Source organism: Pyxicephalus adspersus, chromosome 12 (genome assembly GCF_032062135.1).
Source record: "Pyxicephalus adspersus chromosome 12, UCB_Pads_2.0, whole genome shotgun sequence".
Lineage (NCBI taxonomy): Eukaryota > Metazoa > Chordata > Amphibia > Anura > Pyxicephalidae > Pyxicephalus > Pyxicephalus adspersus.
The window spans coordinates 42,876,583-42,890,566 of NC_092869.1; the positions used below are offsets into that span (position 1 = coordinate 42,876,583).

Genomic DNA, 13,984 nt, shown 5'->3' on the forward strand with positions numbered 1-13,984 from the left:
CCTGCCCCCCCCCAAGTCACTCTCACCTGTCACCCTGTCCTTCTCACCTGTCACTCTCCCCCTGGGGTCACTTTTAACAGTGAACCCCCCAGTCACTCTCACCTGTTTGCTGTAAATGATGCTGCAAACTCTCTGCTCACAAAATTGGATTTTGTGAATCCAGCTGCCTGGGGGGAGTCCTCTGATTCAATCCCCTTTTGGATAAGCCTGTTCAGGACGCTCACAGCCTGGTCATGTGACAGATCATGTGATGTACACATATTGAGGACAGCGTAGACTGCAGGCTCTAGGAAGCGGCTGACCATGCAAACTCCACCTGGGTGGAGCAGACAATTAGAAAATCACCTTATAGGACTTTACAGATTAATCTCCACAGCTGCCATCTTTGGCCACTCCAGGCATCAAAATGACAGCTGACCAGCCCCAAGTGTACAATCCTGATACTTCTACAGAAATAAAGGTGGGGAGGGGAACTGAGGCGGTGACAGAAAAGTTCAAGAATCTCTTACCTGCATCCTGCAGCTCCCCAGGAATTGTGGCCCTCACAAGAGGCCCATCCTTCAGTCTCTCTGTCAAAGAGTTGTGTTGGTGACACATCGGCTGATCGTCCCTGGGGTCACACTTGTACTCCGGTCTGATGACATTGCTGTGACTCAGGAGTCCCATTAATCTACAGGGGACACAAGATGGCGCTATACAAGGGTGGAATACATTGCCAGTAATCAGCCCACTTCTATACGGTGACCCCGCACACTCTTACCTGGACAGCGGTACGGCAGACACCAGGCTGTACACCACACACCCCTCTGATAGCTGGCCACGAATTTCTGCACACACAGCCGGCAGTTGTGACGGGAGACAGCACAGGAAAACCATATGAGCCCCTCTGACCAGCTTCACGTTGTCATAGAAACACCGAACCCCCCGATCCCGGAGTTCTCCTGTAGGGGACAGGTGTCACTGACAACACAGAACACAATGGTGGCATTCAATATCAGATGTCAATGAGCTGCGATTTGATTGGCTCCTGCAGACAAAGCAAATTCTTCATCTTCTCCAGATCTCTGCCTGGTACAGGTTTTCATGCTATCACTTACCTTCAGTGTGTGCTGCATGTGGGCAGGCAGAATGGCAGCTTGTCTTGTTGATTTCAGAGAGTTTGGCCATGCAGCCGGACAAGTGGATGACTTACAGCACCTACAACATAACATGGTGGCTCTGTGGGACCACACTGTACACCAGATAACTTACGGAGGGTCTCGGGCCGGCGGGTGGACACACTGATATCATCAGCCCGAAGGTCTGTCAGGTCAAGGAGACAATGAACCAGCTGCTTCCCCAGATGACCGGCACCAATGACACCAACATGGAATCCTTGCCATGTGATATGGGGGATGGCCTGCAAAGCCTTCCTAGGAGGGAACCAAAACAAATAAGTCTTCCAGTTATTGCTATTCCATGACGCGGCCTACACCATGGAACAGGACAGGAAGTCATGGGCGTAATGCTCAGCCAATCAGTCTCTGCTGAAATGCTCATGTGTTAAAACAAAACAGAGTGTTGACTTATCAGACAGGACATGCCCCCTATCAGGTGTTTGTTAAAAATTGGGAATCCTGGGAACCCCCCACTCGCCCCCTGAAAGTTGGACAGTTATCTCACCGGGTTTGGAGAAGCAATTGGCAGAAGAATACAGAGTGAGCGCAGGCATGTGCTGCCAAATTCCCTCCACGCCTCCTTAGCTTCACTAAATCCTGGTGCTGCACAGCAACTCCGGACTCAAACTGCAGTGAGCGGAGCCCAGCTGTGATCTCCATTGAGGCCGACGATGAGCTCTCTGGAAGAAAAAGACACTGAAAGTGGTACTGCACACATATGTGTGAACATGGGGGTGATCTTTATGAAATCTGTGGGTGATCTCCATGGGATTTCTGTGTGATCTGTATGGAGTCTTTCTGGGATCTGTGTGTGATCTGCATGGAATCTCTCTTGGATGTGTGTGTGATTTGCAAGAATCTCTCTGGGATCTGTGTGTGATCTGTATGGAATCTCTCTGCATGGAATCTGTCTGGGATCTGTGTGTGATCTGCATGGAATCTTCCTGGGATCTGTTTGTGATCTGCATGGAATCTCTCTGGAATCTCTGTGTAACCTGCAAGGAATCTTTCTGGAATCTTTGTGGTCTGCATGGGATCTCTCTGGGATCTGTGTGATCTGCATAGTATCTCTCTGGGATCTCAGTGTAATCTGCATGGAATCTCTTTGGCATCTGTGTGTGATCTCTATGAATCTCTCTGGGATCTCTATGTAACCTGCATGGAATCTTTCTGGAATCTGTGTGATATGCATGGGATCTCTCTGGAATCTCTATGATCTGCATGGTATTTCTCTGGGATCTCTGTAATTTGCATGGAATCTCTCTGGGATCTGTGTGTGATCCTTATGAATCTCTCTGGGATCCCTATGAAATCTCTTTGGGATCTGTGTGATTTGCATGGAATCTCTCTTGGATCTCTGTGATGTGCATGGAATCTCTCTTGGATCTCTGTGTGATGTGCATGGAATCTCTCTGGGATCTGTGTAGGATCTGCATGGAATCTCTCTTTGATCTGTGTGTGATGTGCATGGAATTTCTCTGGGATCTGTGTGTGATCTGCATGGAATCTTTCTGGGATCTCTGTGATCTGCATGGAACCTCTCTGGGATCTGTATGGAATCTCTCTGGGATCTGTGTGTAATCTGCATGGAATCTCCCTGGGGTCTGTGTGTGTTCTGCCTGGAATCTCGCTGGGATCTGCATGGAATCTCTCTGGGAGCTGTGTATGATCTGCATGGAATCTCTCTGGGATCTGCATGGAATCTCTCAGGGATCTGTGTGTGATCCGCATAGAATCTCTCTCGGATCCCTGTGTAATCTCTAATATTCTCTCTGGAATCTCTCGCGGATCTGTTTGTGATCTCCATGGAATCCCTCCTGGATCTGTCGGTGATCTCCATGGAATCTCTCTGGGATCTGTGTGATCTGCATGTATCTCTTTTGGATATCTGTGTAACCTGCATGGAATCTCTCTGGAATCTGTGTGTGATTATTATTATTATTATTAATATTATTAATAAACAGGATTTATATAGCGCCAACATATTATGCAGCACTGTACATTAAATAGGGATTGCAAATGACAGACTAATACAGACAGTGATTTAGGAGGCGAGGACCCTGCCCCAAAGAGCTTACAATCTAGTAGGTGGGGGAATTTCACACACAATAGTATGGGAGATATGTAGTGGTGGGAAGTAATGAGGGTTTAGCAGACAGAAGAAGACGGGTAGGCAAGTTTGAAAAAATGGGTTTTGAGTGTTCTTTTAAATGAGCAGAAAGTAGGAGCAAGCCGAATAGGACGAGGAAGACCATTCCAGAGAGTCGGGGCAGCTCTAGAGAAGTCTTGGAGCCGTGCGTGTGATGAGGTTATGAGTGAGGAAGTCATTAGTAGGTCATTAGAAGAGCGGAGAGAGTGGCAGGGGGAGTATTTTTTAACCATGTCAGAGATGTAATGGGACAATAACTGTGTAGGGATTTAAAGGCAAAGCACAGTGTGATCTGCATGGAATCTCTCTGGGATCTATGTGTGGTCTCTAATAATCTCTCCGGAATCTCTCTGGGATCTGTGTGATCTGCATGAAATCTCCCTTGGATCTCTATGTAACTTGCATGGAATCGCTCTGGAATCTGTGTGATCTGTATGGAATCGCTGTGTGATCTGCATGGAATCTCTCTGGGATCTGTTTGTGATCTCCATGGAATCTGTGATCTGCATGGGATCTCTCTGGAAATCTGTGTGATCTGCGTGGAATCCCTCTGGGATCTGTGTGATCTGCATGGAATCTCTCTTGGATCTCTGTGTAACCTGCATGACATCTCTCTGGAATATGTGTGATCTGCAAGGATTCTCTTTGGGATCTGTGTGTAATCTGAATGGAATCTCTATGGGATCTGTGTGATCTGCATAGAATCTATCTGGGATCTGTGTGATCTCCATGGAATCTATCTTGGATCTCTGTGTGATGTGCATGGGATCTCTCTGGGGTTTGTGTATGATGTGCATGGAATCTCTCTGGGATATGTGTGTCATGTGCATGGAGTCTCTCTGGGATCTGTGTATGATCTGCATGGAATCTCTCTGGGATATGTGTGTCTGTATGTGATCTGCATGGAATCTCTCTGGGATCTGTGTGTGATCTACATGGAATCTCTGGGATATGTGTGATCTGCAGGGAATCTTTCTGGGATCTGTGTGTGATCTGCAGGGAATCTTTCTGGGATCTGTGTGTGATCTGCATGGAATCTCTCTGGCATATGTGTGTGATCTGCATTGAATTTCTCCGGGATCTGCATGGAATCTCTCTGGGATCTGTGTGTGATTTGCACAGAATCTCTCTGGGATTTCTATGTAACAAGCCATTAGTTGTGAAAGCCCTTTAAGATGCAGTAAATACTTTTTTTGTAGCAGTTCCACTCTCTTCCTCTGGGGCATTAAGCAGCCCCTCAAACCTCCAGAATTGGGGCCCCTAGGATCTTGTGATGACACGCTCTGATCAGGGGCCACCCAGTGCCCTGTATCCCTGGTGCCTACATGCTCTGAAATAGCCTCTTCTTCAAGTGTTGGTGCCCGATGGGAGTTTGCACTCACCGTGACTCCTGGAATTTGTAGTTCTTCTGGGCTAAAGATTAGACGTTCCGCACCCGGCTTCCATGGAAACGGCGGTCCGTCACCCTGACAACGAACCTGTTGAACGCCCGCCCTAAGTAGGAAGGGGCAACTTCCTACAGCCAATCCAAACTGAGTAAAGTCGATTTGACCCTCCCCGCTCAGTAATGCGTTTGGCAAATCTTCCAGTATGCAGCGTGCACGGTTTCCGGTCTGAGCCATATTTGTACTGATAACGATGGCGATCATGGCGGGAGGACATGACGTGAGTTCTGATTAATTTTTGTAACTGATGGAACTCATTACCGTTACCAATAACAAGCCACCCCTCCTCACAGACATCATAGTGATTCTTGTTGCTACATATAAAGTTTATTGAAATACTACAAAACAATGGAGGGTTTATCATTACCCTGTTGGTGTATCGCGTCCCCTATTGGGGAGATTTCTCTTTACTTCCTGTCCCAGAGCCAGAACAGGAAGTGTCAGAAAATCAGCATCTTCATTTCTTCACCCTGATCATAGAAGTGTTCCTGGGTCTGGTGGCTCCTGCTGAGTATGCCGGGTCATTAATATTATTACTAAACAGGATTTATATGGCGACAACATATTACACAGCGCTGTACATTACTGGGTGGACTCGGCCTGTAATTGCCCCCTGACCACCAAACCCAGGGCACCGCCACACCCCCTACAGGAAATTCACAGTCCACGATTCACCCCACCCCAAGAAGAGATGACAGAACACCGATCCTCCATACAACAGAAGACTTTATTAATAATTAACTGCAGTGACGGGGCTCAATTTTTCCAGCGGATTTGCTGCAATCAGAGAGAGAGAAACCAATCACATGACTGACAATATTCCTGCCATATTATAAATTATAATGGGGAGGGGTCTCCTGTAACCCGTCAACCCTATATGTCCCCCCCACTTCCATTAGTAGATGAGATAATATATAAATATAGAGTCTTGAGACCTCCACCCCCCCCCCCCCCCCCCCCCCCCCCCCCCCCGGTGGTTCCTACAGTCACCTCCACTCACCGTGTTGATGAGAATCTGGTCGATTTTTTCTTCGTCTGGGGATCCGCGCTCCACCTTACATCGATAAACCATCAGCTGCTGGCGGTCCTTCAGGTCTCTGTACGTCTGCCAGGAAAGAGAGAGAAGGAGGGAAGTAGAAGGGATGGTTATGCATCTCAAATCTACAGGACCCCCCCCCCCCATGCACCCACCTCCTCATAGTAACTCCCCCAATGCCACTGAACAGGTGAAGGCCACCACAATAGGGTGGGGAGACGAGCAGGCGTTATACAGGAGCAGTGCAATTACTAATGGATATGATCACCTGGTATATAAATGGCCCAAACAGGAGATTATTATCATTCCCGATCACTAGAGGGCGCTCTGTACAAAATAAAGGATTTTTTACAGTAAAAGCAGAAATATAAAAAAACAGCTCCTGGTGCTGAATGTGTTTCTAATTGTAGAGAATATATTTGCTCATGATATTTAGAGGAATAACTAGAGATTGTCAATGTGTGGAACATCTGATTAGGGGATCAGGAAAGAATCTTTCCCTTTTGGACCATGCTTTATAAGGGTCAGTGAGGAGGTGACACTGCAATGACTTTAGCCTGCGGGTCAATGTGCTGTCTCACTGCGCATAACGTTCTAGGCCCCCCACCTCTTCCATCTGGTGACACTGAGCTCTATTATACATGCTTCCATTAAGCAAATAGAGAACTGTGCTGGACTGCCCCTGCTGGTCCATCTATACAATGACATCTCCTATTACTCACATCAATCACAACGTCATGGCACTTGTACTTTGTACCCAGTGATATTCGGGTTTCCACGTCCTCCACCAGCCGGATGTATTCCTGCAGAATCTGTGGGATGAGATAGTAGTAATGTGATCTGTAGAGATGGAAGGAAAGTACTCAGTGGGAGTATGTCGGCTCTATACAGCTCACCTGAACTGGGGCCCCATGCTTGTGTAAGATCTCCACTACTCGGTGAAAGCCGACCGGCGCTTTCTTTTTGGTGTAACCCAGCCAATTCTATAGGAACAAAGGAAATGTCATTATTGTAGGAGCCAGAAACTCAGCTGGGGTCAGCTTCACCCCTCACATGCCGGCCTGAAGGTTAAAGCTGACTAATATTAATACTCCCTGAGAGATCCAAAAAAACATTGAAGCCAATACTGAAAAGTTGCAGCTCTTCTCAGTCATGTGACCAGGCTGATGTGAGGACCCACCCTGCTGATTGGATGACTACGCCCCCATGATCCTTTGGCAGACCATTGTATCATTGCATTGAGCTAATAAAGGTATTTTAATTCTAATGGAGGATACACTGTGACCTCTGACCTCCAGAAGCCTGTAGAATGGGAGGTGACCTATAGCGACCAATAAAATTCCCCATTCTCAATCAGCCTGTAGAACGCTGATGCACATTGGTCATTGGTTGTCATACAGAATACACCGGTGAGTCTGCTCCAAATAATCTCCACCCAAAAATTACACACAGTCTTTGTTCCCTGCAACATGGCCAACATGTCATGTGATTGCTCAGGAAAGGAGCTTACTGTGATACTGTGCAGTGTTACCCATGTTTCTTACCCCACACCATTGCTGGTCACATGACTTCACCTACCACCAATGCTATGCTCTGCTGGCCCAGGTGCTAACAGCACATGAGTCTGTCTTGCTAGAAATCAATGATGGCAGCCAATAGTCGAATGTCTTACTAATGGAAGCCAAGTTTCTGTCTGCTGGTTCCTGGCTTGGACTAACTGCTTCCTGAATTCCCTTGAACAGTAAGTGTTGTAGGTAGCATTGGAGGCTGCAAGTAAAGTGAGGCATGCTGGGATGGGCACAGACCTTGGTAGTAAAAAGGGCATCTACGTCATTCCATGCTCGCAGCTTGGCCCGCGCTGCCAGCGCCGTGAGAATGTACAGCTTCTCGGGGATCTGTAACAGTCATACAGATAAATCAGCACATTACATGGGTGAGCAGTACAGAATATTCCAAACAGACAAGCAAAGCCTCATCAGTCACCTTGAAGGTCTTCCGGAGATTAGTAGGACTGCTGAAGGTTCCCTATGTGAGGAGAAAAATCAAAATTGTGAACCCTGAAGACTCCCCTGATACATCTCACCCCACCACCGTGGCTTACCTCGCCCTCTGTGTAGTGGTAGATGCAGGAATAGAACAGGGTGGTGACCAGCGGCATGAAGAGCAGAGAAGATTTCCTGGGGTGTCTTCGGAAGACTTCTTGTCCAGAGGCCTCCAGGTGTTTATCATTGACCTAAAATCCACAGAAGAATCAGAGAGGAACTCAATGCATTACTGAATCCACCAATGAGACATTACAGAACCAGCATGGAATGTGAGGAGATCCACCCATAATCAACAAATACAACCCTGACCGAGGGAACCAACCACAAGTATCTCACACCGTTAACTGCCCCTACAACACACTGACACTGTACAGGGGGAAGTATGCTGTGGGGGAAGACATGGACACACACAGCAAAGGACTAGACATGTTCACTCAGATTTGGGACACATGAGAGGTGTCCATACGCAACCAGGGGAACACAGGATGGGCGTCCACATGCAGCAAGGGGAACACAAGACCGGCATCTACACCCAGCCAGGGGAGCACAGGAGGGTATCCACAAGCAGCCAGGGGAACACAGGACGGGTATCCACAGGCAGCCAGGGGAACACAGGACGGGCATCCACAGGCAGCCAGGGGAACACAGGACGGGTATCCACAGGCAGCCAGGAGAACACAGGACGTGTATCCACAGGCAGCCAGGGGAACACAGGACGGGCATCCACAGGCAGCCAGGGGAACACAGGACCGGCCTCCACACGCAGCCAGGGGAACACAGGACCAGCATCCACACGCAGCCAGGGAAAAACAGGAAGTGTATCCACATGCCACAACGGGCATACATTTGCAGCAGCACTGCCACAGAAACACAAGACAGGTGTCAACATGTGACCCTGGGAAAAGTCCTGACCTCGATGATGATCTGCCGCTCCAGCAAGGTATAATGGTCCTGTACTTGGGTTGCATCTTCCGGGGAGAAGGGGAGGCTGGAGGGGAACAGACATGGGTGAGTGTTCACTGTTGTCTCCATCTATGAACATAAATCCACCAATAGCTGACACAACATCAGGCTGCTGGATTGTCTATGGAATCATCATACAAAGAACAGGGAACTCCAACCACAAGCCATAGTTCAAGTATTGTTGGAATCTGTGGGGGTGAAATCCCAAGCAAATACCCCAGCCATACTATTTACACACACCTTTCTGTGCACAATACCAAATAAACAGAAAACTCCACAAACCTAATACAACCCCTAAGGGGTCATCAGGGGCAGCTGGGGACTCACCTGAGACATTTACTCTTCAAGAAGTCTCTGCGTTGCTCGGCATCCGCAATATTCAGATGTTCCCGATATTTACACAGCTGTGGAGAGACGACCTTCTCTGAGACCATGAAACAACCAGAAATGGCGGCACTCCCACCTACCATAAGTACTTACCGCCAACTCTTCTGTCCACTCCAGATACCTGAAATAACCAACAACGAGTCAGCAAGTGAGACCAAACCCAGAAAGCATATTTATTAAGGGGGAGGCTGGAGATGTAAACCCTGATGAACAGGGCCCCTTGAGGTTTTGTCTTTCTCTGGATGGATGAGAGTGTCACCCAGATGACCAAAGAGTTTCAAACAGTGTGCAGCCCAGCCCGAATCTCATTCTACACATCATATATATCGGCTGGGAACATGAAGCAATTATTCTGCCTCTGTCATTGGTTGGTGGTTGTCACCAATTCCCCTACAAAGTGAAAAGGCAGATCAGAGCGTTATGGTAAGTACCATTAACACAACCTACCTAAAGAGCTCCAACAGCAGTTGCTGGTCCATTGTCTCCTTCAGGAAATGAATGAAGTGTCGCAGGGCCTCCTGTCTCTCCTTTAGCTCCCGGAAGAGAATCTCTGTGTGCGGAACAAAGACATTAGTATAAGGTCAGTCACTGAGCACAGGCAAGAGACGAAGAAACACCTCACTATGGTCACTTACCGGAATGTAATGTCCTTTTCAGGAATATTAACACCTGCAAACATGAGATAAAACATGACAGTCAACAATCAATCATCCTTCCTCAATAACGCTCCTCTCCTGAAATACTCTGCTCTGCAGGAGGATTCTGCTCCTTCCTCTATAAATCCCCTCTTCTGAAATACTCTGCTCCTTTCTCTATAAATTCCCCTCTTCTGAAATACGCTGCTGGAGGACTCTGCTCCTCCTCTATAACTCTCCTCTCCTGAAATACTCTGCTCTGCTGAAGGACTCTGCCTCTTCCTCTATAACTCTCCTCCCCTGAAATACTCTGCTCTGCTGGAGGACTCTGCTCCTTTCTCTATAACTCTCCTCTCCTGAAATACTCTGCTCTGCAGGAGGATTCTGCTCCTTCCTCTATAAATCCCCTCTTCTGAAATACGCTGCTGGAAGACTCTGCTCCTCCTCTATAACTTTCCTCTCCTGAAATACTCTGCTGGAGGACTCTATTCCTTCCTCTATAACTCTCCTCATCTGAAATACTCTGCTCTGCTGGAGGATTTTGCTCCTTCCTTTTTAACTCCTCTCCTGAAATACTTTGCACTGCCACTAACTCAGTAAGTGTTGGACCTTTGCAGAGAGACTGCTTTTCTCACAGTTAACAGGGGCCCTTGTCTGCATTATGCTGGCACTGGACAGGCTCTCTATTTGAAAAAAACACACTATAAGACATTGCACATCTCATTGTATTGTGCCTAGAACGTACTTAGCCAATTTACACTATGAGTACAGCTGCCCTTAAACATCCCATTATTTCTTATCTTCTGAAACCCCCAGAGGTCTATTATTAAAGCAGTGAATCTGACATTCACAGAAACATTCCCTGGTGTCAATTCAATCACGGACACTGAAACACATGTCCCTGGAAGAATCTCAATCAGAGATAATTTCAGTAAATGTCAGATTAATATTAATAATAATATTTTTAACTGGTATTTATAAAGCACCAGCATATAAAGCAGCACTGTACAATAGGGATTGCAAATGACACAGACAGTGACAAAGGAAGAGGAGAGGACTCTGCCCAGCAGAGCTTACAATCTAAGAGTCTGATATGAAGTAGATGGCCCATCATCTACTTACAGCTGTGATGACATTTCCATCATGAAGTCGGACGGCTTCATCCAGTAGTTGCAGCTTGTCTTTCAGTGAGCGGAACCTCTCCAGGGAGCAGACCTGGCAGGAACCAAACACACAACATTTAGGACCCCCAGCAGTGCCTAGGGTGGAATATTATACAATAGCCCTGATCAGTGATTATGTTTTCTGTTATCACTATATAGATTTTGTTTGTGTGTTGCGTCCATTAAGATTGTGTTGTGTCCATGCAGTTGTGTGGGATGTTCCATCTATTTTACAGCTACTGTAAAAATTCACAGGGACCTTCTCCTATCCACCATATCTTCTGGATTCCCAGGGACCTTCTCCTATCCACTGTATCTTCCAGATTCCCAGAGACCCCCTTCTATCTACCATTACTTCAGGATTCCCGGGGACCTTCTCCTTTCCACTGTATCTTCCAGATTCCCAGGGATCTTCTCCTATCCACTGTATCTTCCAGATTCCCAAGGCCCCCTCTCCTATCCACCATATCTTCCAGATTCCCAGGGATACCCCTAGTATCCACCATACCCTCTGGATTCCGAGGGACCTTCTCCTATCCACCATATCTTCTGGATTCCCAGGGACCCCCCTCTCCTATCCACGATAACTTCCAGATTGTCAGGGACGCCCCTCTCCTATCCACCGTATCTTGGATTCCCAGAAAACCCCTTCATATCCACCATAACTTTCAGATTCTCAGCACCCCCCCCCCCCCCCCCCCCCCCCCCCCCCACTCCCAAGCCCTCCATGTTTTCCGGGTTCTTAGGGCCCCCCCCCTATCCACCTTATTTTCCATGTTCTCAGGAATGCCCCTCCTATCTACCAACCTTAACTGACCTTCATACTGCAGACTGAAATCCAGCCAGTGACAGTCATTATGGAGTCTTTGCAATTCCACTAAAAATGTTTTTTTTTTTTTAACTCCTGCAGTCCGTGGGGATAGAGTCAGGAGCTCCACAGTTTTTTAATGCTGCTTCTGTAGCCATTACAAAAGAAGTGGGCACAGAGAGTAAAAAAGACAGGCCCCCTTCCCACAATATCGCTTTGTAAAAATTATTTATTTTACTATGAAATGTACATGACATGTATGTATATAAATGTATAACAAAAAGATGTATTAAAAGTTTTTTTTTTCTTCTTTCTCCTGCGAGGAGACCAGACAACAGAATGTACCTTTCCTCTGCTCATCCTCCGCACTGTATCTTCAATGCTCCACTCTCCGCTGTAATCCTGGAATACATATTGCAAGGTCAATGTTCTCATTTATGACATCTCCAACCCAGTGGCCTCCATTATACCCAGAGGTCTCAACAGCTTTCCCCTTACCCAGAAGCCTCCACTCCCCCTGCCTAACCCAGAGTTTCCCACTGCCTCTGTCTATACAAAGGTCTCTATTGCCCAACTGCCAGCCCCTCTAGCTATATGCCCCTACAACTTCCCCCTATAGGAAGAAGCCCTTGTCCACCTACACATTACCACTTTCCATCATCCTACAGTACCTGGTATTCAGATCTGGGTTTCCGCAGCTCTGGAGCATAATGTCTGTTGCTCGTCTCTAGAAAAGCTGGAGGAGACAAGTGACGAAATTGAGCAAATAGTCAGCACTGGCTAACACCACAAGACAGGAAGGAAAAGTGATTTACCATCAGACAGCGACTGTAAACTGTTCTGCCTGGACTTTCCTGTAATGGACAGAGACAGCAGGTGACAATACATTCAATACCCAACACAATCCAAACAGGAAGAAAACGAGAGATATGGCTCACCTTTAAAGAAGTTGCCCAGGGAATAGGAGGACACCACAGGTTTGGGGAAGGGGTAGGAAGACGACTCTGACCGAGTTTTGTCAGTTCCTGGAGTCCTTGCGTCCAGCCCTCGGCCTGTCGATGAGGTCTCTTTAATAGACCATGATATACCTGACAAAGACAAAGAGCAGGTGGAACGGAAATATGGAGAACGGTATTAGAAAAGGGGTTATACCAGTCCGTGTTAAGATTCAGCACCTTGAAATTCAATTTATCAATGCAGGATTGTATGTAAGCAGATAGATGGGTGCTGCTTCCTGTACAACAAGATGGGAGCCCCACTTCTAGGATACCAACATGGGAAGAACCCTCCCATCATACCCCTGTGTCACCTCACAGATACTCACTCCCCACCGGTTCCCCAGTCCAGGTGAATTTGTCCCAGTCTTCATCATCTTCATCCACAAGGGCTTTTAAGCTGTTCACAGCACGTTTCGAGTCTTTCAGCTGGAAGAACAAGAAGCAGTGAGGCCACAATCCAGTACAAGTGATACAACAATACTGGAACGTGAGTTTTCTCGCTACAGGGATGGACAAGTCAGGAAAGTGGACGAGGAAGACACCGGGCTAGGGAGAAGAATGAGATAGGTGAGGGGGGGAGATATGGGGAGTCCAAGGTGACAACAAATCACTTTCCACATTACCTGGGACAGTCCATCCTCATCCTGATCATCAAAAGTGAATGCCTTAAACTTGGAAGCATTCCAGTAATCTTCATCCTCCTTTGCCCTGGACATCTGGAGTGTAGAGAGACACCGCGGTAATGTCACCACCTGTGTACAGCCAGAGACAGAGAGTCACCAACCAAGGGTCAACCAGAGAGTCACCGCCCCGGGCACAGCCAGAGACGGAGAGTCACCGCCCCAGGCACAGCCAGAGACAGGGGGTCACCGCCCCGGGCACAGCCAGGGATGGAGCGTCAGCGCCCCATCCATACCCGGGCACAGCTAGAGAAGGAGCATCACCACCTCAGGCACAGCTAGAGAAGGAGCGTCGCCACCCTGGGCACAGTCAGAAAGGGAGCGTAGCCACCTCGGGCACAGCCAGAGAAGGAGCGTCGCCACCCCGGGCACAGCTAGAGAAGGAGCGTCGCCACCCCGGGCACAGCCAGAGAAGAAGTGTCACCACCCCGGGCACAGCCAGGGAAGGAGCGTCACCACCCCGGGCACAGCCAGGGAAGGAGCGTCGCCACCCCGGGCACAGCCAGGGAAGGAGCGTC

General features: G+C 47.9%; 2 protein-coding genes across 4 annotated transcripts in view; both read right to left on the minus strand.

Annotated features, from left to right (window-relative positions):
• Window positions 1-5,314, minus strand: part of NOXRED1 (NADP dependent oxidoreductase domain containing 1) — a 6,031-nt gene extending 717 nt beyond the window's left edge. Inside the window, exons 1-6 of one of the 2 annotated variants that reach the window (XM_072428417.1) lie at window positions 4,689-5,314; window positions 1,663-1,837; window positions 1,252-1,412; window positions 761-941; window positions 510-670; window positions 103-316 (exon numbers count right to left, since the gene is read on the minus strand). In XM_072428417.1, coding sequence (XP_072284518.1) covers window positions 103-316; window positions 510-670; window positions 761-941; window positions 1,252-1,412; window positions 1,663-1,817 — 872 coding nt within the window. In that variant the 5' untranslated portion in view covers window positions 1,818-1,837; window positions 4,689-5,314. The remainder of the gene's footprint in view (window positions 1-102; window positions 317-509; window positions 671-760; window positions 942-1,251; window positions 1,413-1,662; window positions 1,838-4,688) is intronic. The other variant, XM_072428418.1, reaches the window with a different exon arrangement.
• A 145-nt stretch (window positions 5,315-5,459) lies between these two features.
• VIPAS39 (VPS33B interacting protein, apical-basolateral polarity regulator, spe-39 homolog) overlaps window positions 5,460-13,984 on the minus strand; it is a 9,544-nt gene continuing 1,019 nt past the window's right edge. Inside the window, exons 2-20 of one of the 2 annotated variants that reach the window (XM_072428413.1) lie at window positions 13,410-13,538; window positions 13,113-13,212; window positions 12,727-12,876; window positions 12,604-12,642; window positions 12,460-12,524; window positions 12,134-12,190; window positions 10,940-11,032; window positions 9,818-9,851; window positions 9,630-9,732; window positions 9,276-9,303; window positions 9,123-9,199; window positions 8,745-8,820; window positions 7,889-8,020; window positions 7,771-7,812; window positions 7,593-7,682; window positions 6,684-6,770; window positions 6,510-6,599; window positions 5,752-5,856; window positions 5,460-5,528 (exon numbers count right to left, since the gene is read on the minus strand). In XM_072428413.1, the coding sequence (XP_072284514.1) occupies window positions 5,508-5,528; window positions 5,752-5,856; window positions 6,510-6,599; window positions 6,684-6,770; window positions 7,593-7,682; window positions 7,771-7,812; window positions 7,889-8,020; window positions 8,745-8,820; window positions 9,123-9,199; window positions 9,276-9,303; window positions 9,630-9,732; window positions 9,818-9,851; window positions 10,940-11,032; window positions 12,134-12,190; window positions 12,460-12,524; window positions 12,604-12,642; window positions 12,727-12,876; window positions 13,113-13,212; window positions 13,410-13,502 (1,482 nt within the window). In that variant the 5' untranslated portion in view covers window positions 13,503-13,538 and the 3' untranslated portion in view covers window positions 5,460-5,507. Of the gene's footprint in view, window positions 5,529-5,751; window positions 5,857-6,509; window positions 6,600-6,683; window positions 6,771-7,592; window positions 7,683-7,770; window positions 7,813-7,888; window positions 8,021-8,744; window positions 8,821-9,122; window positions 9,200-9,275; window positions 9,304-9,629; window positions 9,733-9,817; window positions 9,852-10,939; window positions 11,033-12,133; window positions 12,191-12,459; window positions 12,525-12,603; window positions 12,643-12,726; window positions 12,877-13,112; window positions 13,213-13,409; window positions 13,930-13,984 lie in introns of those variants that run through there. The other variant, XM_072428414.1, reaches the window with a different exon arrangement.